This window comes from Eptatretus burgeri, chromosome 14 (assembly GCF_056783735.1).
Source record: "Eptatretus burgeri isolate ZD-2024b chromosome 14, Ebu_testis_v1, whole genome shotgun sequence".
In the NCBI taxonomy this organism is placed as follows: Eukaryota; Metazoa; Chordata; class Myxini; order Myxiniformes; family Myxinidae; genus Eptatretus; species Eptatretus burgeri.
In genome coordinates this window covers 34,615,269-34,631,063 of record NC_140974.1, presented here as the reverse complement: position 1 = coordinate 34,631,063, position 15,795 = coordinate 34,615,269, and the positions used below count along the sequence as shown (strand labels likewise).

At 42.2% G+C, this 15,795-nt stretch overlaps 1 protein-coding gene across 3 annotated transcripts in view; it reads right to left on the bottom strand.

Moving 5' to 3' along the window:
* LOC147012952 (uncharacterized) overlaps positions 1–15,795 on the bottom strand; it is a 571,074-nt gene that overhangs the window by 423,230 nt on the left and 132,049 nt on the right. For 2 of the 3 annotated variants that reach the window (XM_085854308.1, XM_085854309.1), the window contains exons 3-4: positions 1,334–1,547; positions 200–362 (exon numbers count right to left, since the gene is read on the bottom strand). In XM_085854308.1, coding sequence (XP_085710434.1) covers positions 200–362; positions 1,334–1,547 — 377 coding nt within the window. Of the gene's footprint in view, positions 1–199; positions 363–1,333; positions 1,548–15,795 lie in introns of those variants that run through there. The other variant, XM_085854310.1, reaches the window with a different exon arrangement.

The window sequence follows — 15,795 nt, the reverse complement described above, 5'->3', positions numbered from 1 at the left end:
AACTTCACCTGTGCTTCAGGTGCGTCAACTTTTCCGTGGAATGTTGCTGATGGAAACGTGTCTCATCACAATTTGTCTCATGGATGACCCTCACCCAATCACTGACATTACAATCTTCCCCAATTGTCTCAACTGCAAACATCTCTGAGGGCGTTTACAAGGTCTAGTTCATGGTGCCCGTGGCCCGGCCGCAGCTCACCTCAAAATGGGCTTCGTCCACGAGTCGCGTTCCGAAGATCGTGATGCCATTTTTGTCAATTTGTGCATTGGTGCTGCGTTTGAGGGGACGAGTGAAGTTCTTCTGGCAGTCGAGCACTAATGTTACAGTCTTCTTGTGCACACTTATTGCAATGCGATGCCACCTGAAGCAAAGAACGACCACATGCTGTTAACTTTTTTACACTTTACTTCCACATCAAAGATCATTTATTTAATTGCATTATATATTAGTGGAAAACAGCATAATGTGATTGATGACACTCTCAAAATATGAACTCAACTTGTACAAAAGATTATTTCGGCGTATAAATATTCAGAAGTGGAAAGGAGAGGAACAATGGCTGAAAGAATATTGCTTATTAATTACGCAATATAGGACTGGCAGGTGAAACAGTAAACTGTGTTGCATCACATTGAAAGGTTTCCCCTTTTGGTCTTGCAGCAACTGATATCACAACTGCACTACAGAGGGTCAAATCCTTCAGAGAAGGCTTTGATATACTGTACAAGAATTCATACCGGTTCCTTTTCAATGTGACTGTAATCGAGCACCCTCCTATAAAAGCATCAACCTTATTGCAGAGGACAAAAAATATATATAAATAAACCCCAAAGGTTTTAAACAAACGTCAGGAGTCCTTTCTAGCCTGGGTTCAAATCCCAACCCAGTTATAAACTGACAATCTGGTGTTCTACATGCACAGCAAGGCATCGATGTGTGTGCCATCCCTTAGAGCGGCGTTAAGCTGGAGGACCAGTTACTAGCAATGGGCTGGTTGGTGGACATTAAAGCTCCCATGGTGTTGGCGAGTTATCATCAGCAGCTTGCAAAATCCTGCCAGTCGATCCCTTAGGCCAGACCAGGCAGTTTCAAAAGACTTGGGTCAAAACTGTTCACCCTGACTGATGCCAAAGGTGATAATCATTGGTGCCCTTAAAGAAGAAGAGGAATAAGGAGAACTCAAACTCTTCCACGAGCCTTTTCCATTGTACAAACAAATTAAATCCAAGAACATCCTGGCACGTGATTCAGAGCAGTGGTATTTATGTCAACATCCAGCAGAAAAAAATGGCACAAATTATTAAATTATAAGCTCCTCTGTCAAAGACTTACCTGTTGTCAGCGAGGTTTACTCCTTTGAAGACAGGGTATTGATTAGGGGGCGGTCTCTTGTTTTGATCCTCATAGAGGAATAGCGGTGAGCGGCCCACCTCGATTCCGAGCTGCTGCCTCCCTTGCTTCTCATAGATGGACAGCAGAAATGCTTGTGTGCGCTTACGGACACGCATCGTAAGTAGCACAGAGAAATCCCGAGGAAACTCAGATTCTGTGGAAACACAAGCATTTCATATTGATTCACTACTCTTAATATCCAAGCAACACAAAAAATATCATTTATTTTACTTGTCAGATGGCAGAATCAGAATTATTGAGTACAAAACAAGTGTTTTTTGTTTGTGTTATGTATTTGATTTATCAGGAACTACGGATATGTTTTATATCGGTTTTGACTTTCATTCGTTCAAATTGCATTGTTAGTGCAAGTCAACACAACATGCAGGATGATCATTCATTTGGTGACAACATCAACTTGATGAAACGTCTGAACAAAATCTCACATCCACAAATGCAAATTAATTTATAGATAAACGGATCACATTGACATGTTGTGTACACAGAGATAGGTAGTGGGTCATGAGAATGGTCTCTTGGGGGTCCATTGCAAAGATGTTCATCAAGTTTGAGATCAGGAGATTCCACTTCTCATGGAAGATGCGTGAAGCAGTTATTTTTTTTACACAGTGCAATTGTGTTATCGGTGAACTTACTAGGCAATGACGTGTTCACTTTCTGTGAACCAAGCCTTCCAAATAATCAGTTGGGATCTCATGTTAAGCTTCTCTTAGCAGCAGCAACAAGAAAGTTTAATTCATACAAAGGGTGTTCACAATTCTGGTTCTGAAACATCATGCAGTACTTATGGTTCCCATATTTAGAAAATAAATTAATTTAGGAAAGAACAGAAAGATTTCTAACAACCTCACCTGGTCTAAAAGTGTTTGAATCACAATCGTGTTTCTAAAAATGTAGAATCATGATGACAAGGCCCCTTTCACATTCGCACGCAAGATAATTAGGGTTCTTGAAATTCAATGTCATCCACGTGGAATCAGAAAGAGCAAGAGCCGAACCTATAAACTTTCATAAATGTGTAGAAAGTCAACAACTTATCTGACAACATTGAAAGCTCTAACTTCTGTCCATTCTCATTACCACAAAAGAGTTTGAATCAAATCCAGTTTAAACAATCTATAAATGTGTAGTAGGTGTTAGCATCATCAGCCTGTCCTCCCATGCAGCGGGACACAAGGTTTTGTATTCATGTGCATGCACGTGTCCATGCCATAGCTTTTAGACACTAATTAATAATGGGTCACAAAATGTTAAAGGGCAAAATCACAATAAGTTCAAACAGGCCTTGTTAGCCCATCTTCCGCACATCAGCACAAGACGGTCGGGTTTTGTAATCGCTTCCGAGTTCAATGGTTCTTTATTTATTTACCATTTGAGCTTTTCTTGTCAAAATTTTAACAAACATTTATGATGAGAACATGGAGAACTCCAATTAATAAGTGTTACTTTTTAAAAAAAAAAACTGTCGTTTACGTCAGGTTTAGTTCAAGTACAAAGCGGACGTGGATGGGCTTTACATTTTGAGTTGCTCTCTCGATTTCATTGTAACTTTTCACAAACAAAAGAAGAAAGAAAAATACCCCAAAACAAACAGGAAATTCAAGTGGAGTGGGGAAAACAATCAGCCCAAAACTCAAAAGAGGAAACGATAAAGGTATTTATAAAAAAAAATAACAACAGGAAATAATAAATATAGAAACCAGAAAAGATCTACAAAATTGAAAATGTACATTCACAAGCACATTCACAATTGAGGATTCTCCAGAGACCTGGTACCGAAAAAGTTAACTCTCCGTCTCAGATCCTTGTTCAGAGTCTGTCTCACACCCGGAGAGCAAGACTGGCAGAACCAAGGATTTAAAGACTCGGAATTTCGTCCTCCTGCACAGGTACCGGCAGCGCCACACCCCCTGATCCGGTGATTCCATGACTCCTCCAACCCGACCCAGACGTCTATTGACCCCTGGCTCACGACATGCGAAGGCATGAATATCACTGCCAAGGAAAGTGAATGTCTCCATGACCTCAATATTCTCACCACAAACAGGAACAGATAATATAGCAGCATCCAATATGTCAATGGATCTTAGTTTTGGCCCAAGAAATCCATAATCCCAGTGGCTCCTATTCCTCATTTAACACCTTGAGGGCCCCCATAAGGATATCCAGCATCTCTGTAAAGATGACTGCATCATCTGCGAAATCAAGGTCAGAGATCTTGACATTTCAAATAAAGAGGCATGGCAGGCCAAAAAGCAAATTTTTCTGACAGATTTTGATCTTTGACCCCTGTAACATCCATGAGTATTCTCATCCTATATCACTGCATGCATTCCTTTAGTGGCTGTATCAAAAAGAACCTTTGTGCCAACTTTATTCTCCATCGACTCCATTGCAAGGGAATGGTGAAATGTTTGAATATTTAGTGTTTCACTTTTGACCCCTTAAAATAGGAACATGGACCGAAAATGAAAAAGGTTTTTAAAAAAGTCTGGGTGTGATTCCAAATTTAAGGAGCATTGGCTCAGAAATGAAACAATGCTGTGCAATATTGTGATTGATGGAAAGAAAGAAAGAAAGAAATGGATAAATGATACATCTTCCTTCTGGAGGGCAGACATAAAAATGTTCAACATACCAAAGAAAAGGATGAAGGATGAAGTTTCCAGGGGGGAGGAAATGGAGAAGTGGGGGGGGGGGTTGGGGAGTTAAGATCATTAGGTAGGATGTGTATTTTATTTATGAATACCAGATTACCAAGATGTGAAACAAATTGGGGATATAGAAATGTGTACGAGCTTCAAATGCACATTCAGTAACTATTATATTCATTAGCTAAAGGTAATGTTCATAATTATAATTGAAGCATATTAATTGATGTGTTGTTTACGTATTTTAAATGGTGGGAAAAATGACCTTCCAGAACAATCAAATAATAACAGCCCAAAAAACCCCACAATTTTATATTCTAGGGAAAATAGCCCCACGTTGGTCCTGGTCTACTTGCATGAGTGTTTTAAACACACACCTCGTGGATGACTACAGATGATATGAAAATAAATACATGGTATATATGCATATATATATATATATATATATATATATATATATATATATATATATATATATATTGTGACGTCCAAGGGACTTGAACAGTCCCGCCAACGTAGAATGAGCCAAAACGATGGAGGCGGTTTATTTTTTATAACCCAAAGATGGCGGTTTTAATCGCTCTACAGCAAACGGGACAAGGAAGGTGGCACGAGTCGCTTTTCACTGAGTTAATAATGTTTATTTCTCTAACCAGAAATAATAATAAGACTCGGCAAGAGGAGGGATCCGGGGCGATTCGACGGGAGGTTGTGTGGGTTCGGGCGTGGGGAAAACACAAACAATTCCAATGGATATTCAAATCTCAAACCCTCTAAGGTGCCAGGTACACACACACACACACACACACACACACACACACACACACACACACACACACACACACACACACACACACACACACACACACGCACGCACGCACACACACACACAACATAGCTGGTGGTCAGGCTTGCCCGTGGTGTCAACGCAAGTCACTGGATTGGTGCCGGACAAGCTGGCATTGCGCTCGTCAGGGGCAGGAGACACGGTGGTGCCGAGGTTCCGTCAGCCCTTCCGCGCAGAGCCGCGGTTTCCGGCCTGTGAGCTCCAACCAGCCACCGTGGTGCTGTTCCTGGTGGTGTCGACCTCCTGGTGTAGGCCCAAGTCCGCTCAAAGCCGCCAGGGAGCCAGTTCTGGCGCCAAGATGCGAGCAGGAGAGGGAGGCAGGTCCGCCCGCCGATCGGTCCCGTACTCCGAGCCAGCATAACTCCAGAGCCAACCGAGGTGAGGCACGAGGAACAGCAAGGCCACGAGACACAACGAATCGAGGAACGAACCAGCGCAACGAGAGAGCACGCTCAGAGACCAACACCTTCGACCAGACGCTTTCTTTTTATGACTCTTCCTCCTCTTCTTCTCCCGAACAGAACCTTTTCATACTCGAGTTCTCGTCACTTCCAATCGAGCCCTTTTATTGGCCCTCCGCCGTCGCCTTCCGCCAATCGTGATCACGGGGCGGAGCCATCCACAGCACTGTCCTGTTACGTCACAGCAAGCCTACAGGGAATACTAAAAGGGTTTACGCATACACACTTACCCTAACCCGTCTCCCTATCTAATTACGTGACAATTATCATTTCCCCCTTAAAGAAATGGACATTTACTAGACAACTTATCACCACTGAATTGCTACTTATTACATCGAGATCCTGGTACAACTCGAACAGCATGGCATACCTAATTAAACATCCTAATTACCCTTTGAATGCATACCCCCCCCCCTCAGACGTAACAATATATATATATATATATATATATATATATATATATATATATATATATATATATATATATATATATATATATACATATATACATATATACATATATACATATATACATATATACATATATACATATATACATATATACATATATACATATATACATATATACATATATACATATATACATATATACATATATACATATATACATATATATGAGGTGAATGCACCCGGCATTGCCTGGGTTCTTTTTGAATGAACTTAATCTTCTGTACATAGGTCTGATGGGAGCCCAGTATCAGTTCTCTATTGGGCCACGGCAGTCATAGCCAAAGGGGGCCTCGCCACTGAGCCTATAACCTTCCTGGGGCTCGTTCCTACATTTTTTGTTTCAGAGATTTCCTCCTATCTTTCACCGTTCAAGAGATTAGCACATGCAGACGAACAAACAAACAAACATCAAAAACTTCAACATATATATATATATATATATATATATATATATATATATATATATATATATATATATATATATATATATATATATATATGGGGCTGCAAAAGTTGGTATACAGTAATGAAAAACAAAACGTGCACACAAAACCTATTTTATTGATGATACAAGCATATCAATAATAACATAACAATAATAAACATATCAATAATAAACATATTAATCCCTCAAATGTTCAAATTAAATGAATTCTAGCACCACTATTATAATACTGGTAATACTGGTATAATCCTTACTGTATACCTACTTTTGCAGCCATATATATATATATATATATATATATATATATATATATATATATATATATATATATATATATATATATATATATATATATATATATATATATATATATATATATATAAAGCTCTTTCTCACCACTGACTGACTGACTGATATTAAAGATCGGTGCCTTCTGGGTGACGTAAAAAGCTGAAATTTTGTGTGCCGGAGGACATCGAAGCCAGTACACAGAAAAAAGTCACTAAATCAGTGGACAATATCCATAAAAGAAAATATAAATAAATGGGGAAAAAAATGAAACAAAAATAAATGAAAAAATTCAAGTGAGTGACCCGAGACAATGGGGAAGCAGAGTAATTTTGTGTGCCGATGGACATCGAAGCCGATACAACAGGAAAAATCACAGAACTGTCGGAAAGCATTCGATGATGAAAATATAAAGAAATCAAAATAAATAAATAAATTAAATAAATGAAAAATCAAATGCAGGTGAGCGACCTGAGACAATGGGGAAACATGGTTCATATGCTTACACAATGTGTAATCACACCCCGCTTGTGATATAAATAGCTATATCTAACCACTGACTGACTCACTCACTGACTGACTGATATTAAAGATCGGTACCTTCTGGGTGACAAGCAGGAGTGCCTGGCATTGCCGGGCAACGTTGGGTCCCTTCGCCCCTTTCCTTCCCTCCTCCCTCATCCCACCACTCCTCATGCCTCCTCCCTCATCCCACCACTCCTCATGCCTCCTCCCATCCAATCCCCCTCCCTACTCTCATCTCTTTCCCTCCCTCCGGACTCCCACCCCTCCATCCCTTGCCTCCACTGATTAGTGGAGGTTGTCTTTGGGGCTTCCCACTCTCTGGGGACATGTACAGTGCAAAAATACAAGGTAAGCATGAGGGGAAGAGGTCTCAATTTGCATTTGGAAGTGGGACTTGTGGAGAAGGGGGCTGGGGTGGGGGAGGGAGGAGGTAGGGGAAGAGAAGGGATGAAAATACAAAAAAAAAATAATAATAATGAAAATAAATGAATGAAAAATCAAGTACAGGTGAGCGACTTGAGACAATGTACAAGCAGGAGTGCCTGGCATTGCCGAGCAATGAGGTCCCTTTCGCCCCTTTTCCTTCCTCCTCCTATCCCTTCCCTTCCCTCATCCTCCCACTCTCTATGCATCCTCCCACCCCACCCCTCCCTTCTCCAATCCCTCCCTCCTCACACCCCCTCCTCTCCCTTCTCCCACCCCACCTCTTTCCCTCCCTCCGGGCTCCCCCTCCCCCATCCCCTGTCTCCCCTGATTCGTGGAGGTTGTCTTTGGGGCTTCCCACTCTCTGGGGACATGTACAGTGAAAAAAATGCAAGGTAAGCATAAAGGGAAGGGTGGACAACATGAGGGGCAGGGAAGGAAGTGTGAGGAGAAGGGAAAGCATTGTGAGGGGAAGGCAAAGCAGTGTGAGGGGAAGGGAAGGCGGCATCAGGGGAAGAGAAGGAAAGGGTGATAAAACATGCCCAAACAGCAGCATTTTCTTTTTAACCACTGGGACCATTTAAAACCCATGCTATCTACCTGGCAAAGGCCTGCCTGCATGCATGGATACTCGCAAATGCAGAGACCTTTGCACCCCTCTGGTCGGCTCACTCCGAATCTGATTCTTACATTTCACACTTTGGGGAAGCAGTTTTAAATTCAAAAATAAACCATGAGTCTAAAAAGAGGGGCAGGGATGGGAGAGCAGTGGGAGGTGAGAGAGGTGAGAGAGGTGAGAGAGAGAGAGAGAGAGAGAGAGAGAGAGAGAGAGAGAGAGAGAGAGAGAGAGAGAGAGAGAGAGAGAGAGAGAGAGAGAGAGAGAGAGAGAGAGAGAGAGAGAGAGAGAGAGAGAGAGAGAGAGACAGAGACAGAGACAGAGACAGAGACAGAGACAGAGAGAGAGAGAGAGAGAGAGAGAGAGAGAGAGAGAGAGAGAGAGAGAGAGAGACAGAGAGAGACAGAGAGAGAGAGAGAGACAGAGAGAGACAGAGAGAGACAGAGAGAGACAGAGAGAGACAGAGAGAGACAGAGAGAGACAGAAAGAGACAGTAAAATAAAAACGTGGTGTAAAATATAATTGCACATTTTCATTGAGCCAGCGACCGCCCGGCACACTACATGACAATGCGGGGCCAAACGCAGATGAGTGGGCTCTGAACTTTGTTCAAGTCCATCGATAAATTCAGTGACAGTGCAAATATTTTGGAGCACTTGCCAAGTGGCTTAAGCATTCAAGCAAGCACTCCAAAAATACAATTGATAAGGAACGGCTGGCTTGGCAAACGATTAACGATCAACAATCAGTCATATAAACACAATGCACCCGGAATGTCAGGTTCGGTGGTTCGATGATCAGGCATTCAATGATATGAGTGAGGAAAGTGAAAAACAACTTCATTAAGAAACCATTGCGGCTTGTTCCAAGTCAAGCATTGTTGAGGAGGCAAACATTTTTTTGCGAATTCCGACCCCAGTGAGGGACAGCAAGGTGACCAAGGATGAGCCTTGAGAAAGGATATAATTAAACAAGGCCGATAATTATCTTCAAAATGGGTGTTTTTATTTACCCAAACATCCAATTTTCATTCTTGCACTCCCTTGGAGTTCCCTTAGGCCTAAGTCACATTTGCTCGAAGGCGAGGATACGGCGGCTGTACGCCCTCTGAATTGACAGAAACGTGCGGCGGCCGCAGAGTTTCTGAGGTGGCCTCAGGGTGGCCCTACGCCGTTTGGCTATATTTTACAGGTCGTAAGGTCGCCATGGAATTATAACGCGGAGTTATAACTTTTTTTCATTTCTACATTCGCCATAGCAATTCGACAAGCCGAAACAAAAGAACTGGTAAAAAAATATTTTTTTAAACCCACTCGTTACCATCCGTCTGGCCGTACGTTCGGCTGAGGGTCCCCTTGCGGTCGCCTTGCAGGCACCTTGCGTTTGCCTTGAAAATTCTATGGCCGCCGCAGGGAGGCCCTAAGGTCACCGTGCGACATCAAATCAAAGACCGTACGGCACCCCCACGTTTTCGGTCTCCACAATTTGTAAATACGCCATGCAGCTCCCCGAAAAATAAAACCATGTGACTGCTACATTGTGTGACCGTGGAAATACTGCGGCCGCCGTATAATTGCTAGTGGCCGTAGATTTTGGAGACCCCACGGCCGCCGTGGCAAATGTGACTTAGGCCTTAGTATTCACGGAAAGATTCAGGCTGCTACTGCTCGGTTTCATGGTTTTGGAGTTATGGAAGAAGCACACGGAGACACACACACACACACACACACACACACACACACACACACACACACACACACACACACACACACACACACACACACACACACACGTTTATTACAAATGGATGGCAAATGACCCGGATTTCACGGGTTTGTCCCGTATTGTTTCTGAAAACCCGTAGACCCGTTTCCGTGTGGTCAAAACCCGTATTGGATAGAAAGTACCGATCAGTTTGAAACAGGCGATGGCCACGTTTACCTATTCCAGAATTCCACACGAGTATCACTTCACTTCCGATCATGTCAACCATATTTCCATCACCACGAATCAATTGATCGGTGCTTTCCAATTTGCTCTTCCATTTTAGTAGACATGTTAAGTGACATTTGACTTCAAATTGTGATGCAAAGGTCCCCTTTGGCATGGAAGTTCCTTAGGGTCATAGAAACAAATTTATCCAAAGACACACGTCATATCTCAAAATCCAAGATGGCCACCGTCGACCATTTTGGAAAACATGGTCCAGTCATGAACCGTTTGTCATATAAACTATTATGATACATGTTTTCTAACTAACTCGAGGTCACTGAACTCATTTCCAGTGACAATTTCACTTTCTGATGGATTTAAAGGTGAAATCATAGACAAAAACACATAAATGTTACATTTTTTCTAAAATGTATGAGAAAAAAAAATTGAGAGAACGAGACATGACTTAACATGTCTACTATATGATGGTTAGGTTAGACCCAACTCAGAAATGGTTTTCTCATGCTGAATTTAACTACACATGAGTTAGTCACATAATGTATCGATGTTATGTGACCTTTCATTTTTAATTTTTACTTTCAGATTCAAAGTGACTAATCCAAATGAGTTCCGATAACTGTGAAAGCACACCTGCCATGATGGACTGGAGCCTATGTTTTATATGTCAATCAGACGAGACTCATAATCCAACTTCGGATCCCTCATCATCTGTTAAATTAAGAAACAATCCTGAAAGACTTTCAGCCACTTAGACAGGTTGTGAACAATATCCAGGAACTCAATGAATTAGGTGAGCTGCCTGATTTTGTATTCGTAGAGAATACTGGTGACAGTGATACTCAGAATATAGTGCAGCTGATGTTGTCTAATCATGTAGTGTGGCACAAAGCTTGCAGGAATGCTGTCGACAATTATAAAATGCAGAGAGCCAGGAATAAGCATCAAGGACAAGCGTCATTTAGCTTGGTAAAAACTCGTGCAGCCAGGTCAGTCACACAGACATCACCCTCTACATCTTTGAGCGAACCAGTTGACACTCCGTGTCTCTTTTGTGATGAAGTGGGCAACAAGAAAGAGCTCAGAAAAACTGCTATACTTGGCTTGGATTAAAAAAAAAATCAATGACTGCTCAGCTGTTGGGTGACAAACGCCTGTTGTCTAAACTGTCCGCTGGTGACTTGATCGCCATCAATGCCGTCTATCATCGTGCGTGCCTGACTCGGCTGTATAGGAAAGTGGAGACGGTCGGATGTGACATCACTGAGAGTCATAACACGCAGGTGATGCGAGCACATGTTCTCAATGAGTTACTTGACTTTATTGAAGATAACCGTGGTTCAGGGGAGTCGCTAGCAATGGCTCACTTGACGACCCTTTATGATAAGCGTATTGCTGCTCTCGGCTTTCCCTACATCAAATGCAATACAACACGCCTTAGAGAGGACATTGAGCGCATGATTCCTGACATCAAGGCAGTAAAGATTAACCGTTGCTAGTCTCTTGTTTTCGACGATGACCTATCCAAAGCTATAGTTGATATGAAAGACAATACATCAACTGAAGTCTCCGACCTGCACAAAGCAACCAAGATCCTCCGTCGAGAATATCTTCAAATGCGGCAAGCTTTTACGGGTTCCTTCTCAACCTCATCTGAAGCTGAATCAATCCCACCCACTCTGGGTTCATTCCTGTACATGCTTCTTGATGGACCATCTATCGATCAGCCATCTCCTGGATCTAAGAAGTCCAAGGTTGCAACATCAATTGGGCAGCAGATCATCTTCAACTCAGTTGCATGCAGATCCAAGAAACGTGACAGTGTTCCAAGTCAAAACAGAGATAGGGAAACACCAGCTTCGCTGTATATGGCTATGAAAGTACATCTTCAAACTGGCCGTGAATCTCTAATCGATGATTTGCATCAGCGAGGGTTGTGCATCTCGTATGACCGTTTGAGAGTGCTTAGTACAGATATTGCAAATTCAGTCATTGGTCACTGGAAGCAGGTTGGTGTGGTGGTTCCCCCTCAGGCAGTTAAACACATTTTCACCACAGGCGGTTTTGACAACATTGACCATAATCCATCCTCTATTATGGCAACATCAGCCCTCCATGGAACATGGATCAGCATTCACCAGCACTTCTCGTCAGACACACAACAAGTTGTGAATCTTGATGAGATCCTCAATCCAGATGAGATGGGGAAGAAGACTGTGAAGTCCATTTGCAAGTGTAAGACTGAATGTAAAGCTCCTTGTAAGTGCTGCGTGCAGAGACAGCGCTGTATGCTTCTCTGCAGATGTCAAGGTCCGTGCGCCCACACTGGCAGGATGTACCAGGACAAGAGAGGAGAAGAGGAAGAACTTGTGTAATTACGACATTGTGGGATGGATAATCTAATTACCTCAAATTTTCTGTATGTGAAAAGCAATAAAATTTGTCATAATTTGTATTATTTTTTGTATTTCACCTTTAAATGCATCTGAAATGCATAGCTGATGCCGGAAATGAATTCAGCGACCTCGAAAACATGTGTCATAATAGTTTCTATGACAAACGGTTCATGAGCTATGACTGGGCCATGTTTTCCAAAATGGTCGACGGCGGCCATCTTGGATTTTGAGATATGACGTGTGTCTTTGGATAAATTTGTTTCTATGACCCTAAGGAACTTCCATGCCAAAGGGGACATTTGCATCATGATTTGAAGTCAACACCCTATTTTGTGCACTTGACATTTCTCCTATTTCTTTCTGATATTTATCAGTACTCTTGATAGCAGTATTTTAAATGGTGAGATTTGATTCGATTCGGAATGATTCCATTCATACAGTGTGTCCACAAAGTACCAAATAAAAAACATAAGTAGCCTGTGCCTGCTGGTTTATGTTGTTGTTTTGGAAGTAGCCTGTGCCTGCTGGTTTATGTTGTTGTTTTGTGAGTAGCCTGTACTTGCTGGTTCATATTGTTGTTTCGTAAGTACCCTGTGCCTGCTGGTTTATGTTGTTGTTTCGTGAGTAGCCTGTGCCTGCTGGTTTATGTTGTTGTTTCGTAAGTAGCCTATGCTCGCTGGTTTATGTTGTTGTTTCGTAAGTAGCCTGTGCCCGCTGGTTTATGTTGTTGTTTTGTGAGTAGCCTGTGCTTGCTGGTTTATATTGTTGTTTCGTAAGTACCCTGTGCCTGCTGGTTTATATTGTTGTTTCGTGAGTAGCCTCTGCCTGCTGGTTTATGTTGTTGTTTTGTAAGTAGCCTGTGCCAACTGGGTTATGTTGTTGTTTTGTAAGTAGCCTGTGCCCGCTGGTTTATGTTGTTGTTTCGTAAGTAACCTGTGCCCGCTGGTTTATGTTGTTGTTTTGTAAGTAGCCTGTGCCCGCTGGTTTATGTTGTTGTTTTGTGAGTAGCCTGTGCTTGCTGGTTTATGTTGTTGTTTCGTAAGTAGCCTGTGCCCGCTGGTTTATATTGTTGTTTCGTGAGTAGCCTCTGCCTGCTGGTTTATGTTGTTGTTTTGTAAGTAGCCTGTGCCAACTGGGTTATGTTGTTGTTTTGTAAGTAGCCTGTGCCTGCTGGTTTATGTTGTTGTTTCGTAAGTAGCCTGTGCCTGCTGGTTTATGTTGTTGTTTCATGAGTAGCCTGTGCCCGCTGGTTTATGTTGTTGTTTCCTAAGTAGCCTGTGCCTGCTGGTTTATGTTGTTGTTTTGTAAGTAGCCTGTGCCTGCTGGTTTATGTTGTTGTTTCGTAAGTAGCCTGTGCCCGCTGGTTTATGTTGTTGTTTCGTAAGTAACCTGTGCCTGCTGGTTTATGTTGTTGTTTCATGAGTAGCCTGTGCCCGCTGGTTTATGTTGTTGTTTTGTAAGTAGCCTGTGCCTGCTGGGTTATGCTGTTATTTTGTAAGTAGCCTGTGCCTGCTGGTTTATGTTGTTGTTTTGTAAGTGGCCTGTGCCTGCTGGTTTATGTTGTTTCATGAGTAGCCTGTGCCTGCTGGTCTATGTTGTTGTTTTGTAAGTAGTCTTTGCCTGCTGGGTTATGTTGTTGTTTTGTCAGTAGCCTGTGCCTGTTGGTTTATGTTGTTTCCTAAGTAGCCTGTGCATGCTGGTTTATGTTATTGTTTCGTAACTTGCCTGTGCCTGCTGGTTTATGTTGCTGTTTCATAACTAGCCTGTGCCTGCTGGTTTATGTTGTTGTTTCGTAACTAGCCTGTGCCTGCTGGTTGCATCATTTTTGCTGCTGTGCATTTTTCTGGAAACACTGCTGTGCCGCTGAAGCAGAAGCTTGTACTCATTTTGCCGACCTCGGAAGAATGATGGGCTGAATCACCCCGCCTGGTGTTGTTGAAAATGCATGAGGGGCTCAAACTCAAGACCCTAAAATATTAAGCCAGCCACCTTATCCGTTAAGCCAACACCAGACTTGTATTGTTCATGAGAAGGGCAGACATGGAGCTACGATTTGGCCTTCTGTATACACGAGTTCAGCACCTACTTGTCCTACCTCACAGTAATGCCAAAGAGGAAAGTATCTTAAAAGTTCGGAACAACAAGATCGATTGCTGAGGGTGCTTGTCAAATGAGGTCACCCTGCCTACTCTCCTCACATGCAAAACTAACTTCTTTTTTAAAACCCCATGTCATAAGTTTGATCCACCAAGATATCTCGTCAGAACGGCCAAGAAATCCTGTGGGTAATACAATGCAGCACAGTGACATCATCAAGTGACTCGTCCATCAGGTCTTGGCCATGTCATTTTGATTGATCGTTGCTCGTGTGTTGCTTCACGATCGTCGAGATGAGTCCATACATTACTTGGACTGCAATGAACATTTGAGATGACTTCTGAACAGCTGCAAGTCCACATTGACAATAAACTATCTCACTATTCTGGTGTATTTTGTGTCACTGACGACCTCTCCAAATAGCGTTTTTAACACGTTTAACCCTTTACTTGCTGCATTGTTTATGGCCGCGCGGTTCCCTGTTGCTTAATTAATTTTTTTTTCATGTGGCTGTGAATTTCAAGTGGTATTTGCCAAAAAAACACAACTTGGGTGGCAAGTTTGACGAATAACCAAAAAAAAATTAAAAAATAGTTTCAATTTTTTCATGATTCAGACGTCATTCCTCATGCCAAGGATGGTCTACAACCTGATGTGCCATCCGGGTGATACCACAGTCCTCTGAAGATGATTAAGCTGTTGTTGACACTGTATTAGCCAGGTAAATTTGTGGTTAGACGTGAGGTAGTGCTAGTTTAGCTGTTGCATTGGATTGTGACCATAAGCAGAATAACATGGAGTGTGGTGACCAAGCAGCTGTAAGTGTAATAAACACAGTTGATCTAATTCATCATTCTCTGTTTCTCTTTCAGAAGAGAGACCACACATAACTCGATTACAACACCTTATCTGGAATTTAAATTCCAGATAAGTTAAAAAAAAAAAAACCTGCTTTTGATTCCCACCGAGTTTGATCGATAAAAAAACCGTTTTTTTTGTCACCTCAAACTTACCATGTATGTAAACACACGAGCTGCCACCCGTCGCCATCTCCACAAAGGTTAATCCATATTTTCAGTGCTACATAAAAAGCCAATTTTCTTCAGATTTGAACCCTTATACCAACATATTTGTTGAGGTGGTGACCTCCGATCGTCAAATGTAGTATCAAATGTGAAAGGTCAGGTCAGGTATGGGAGCATGTGCCAGAA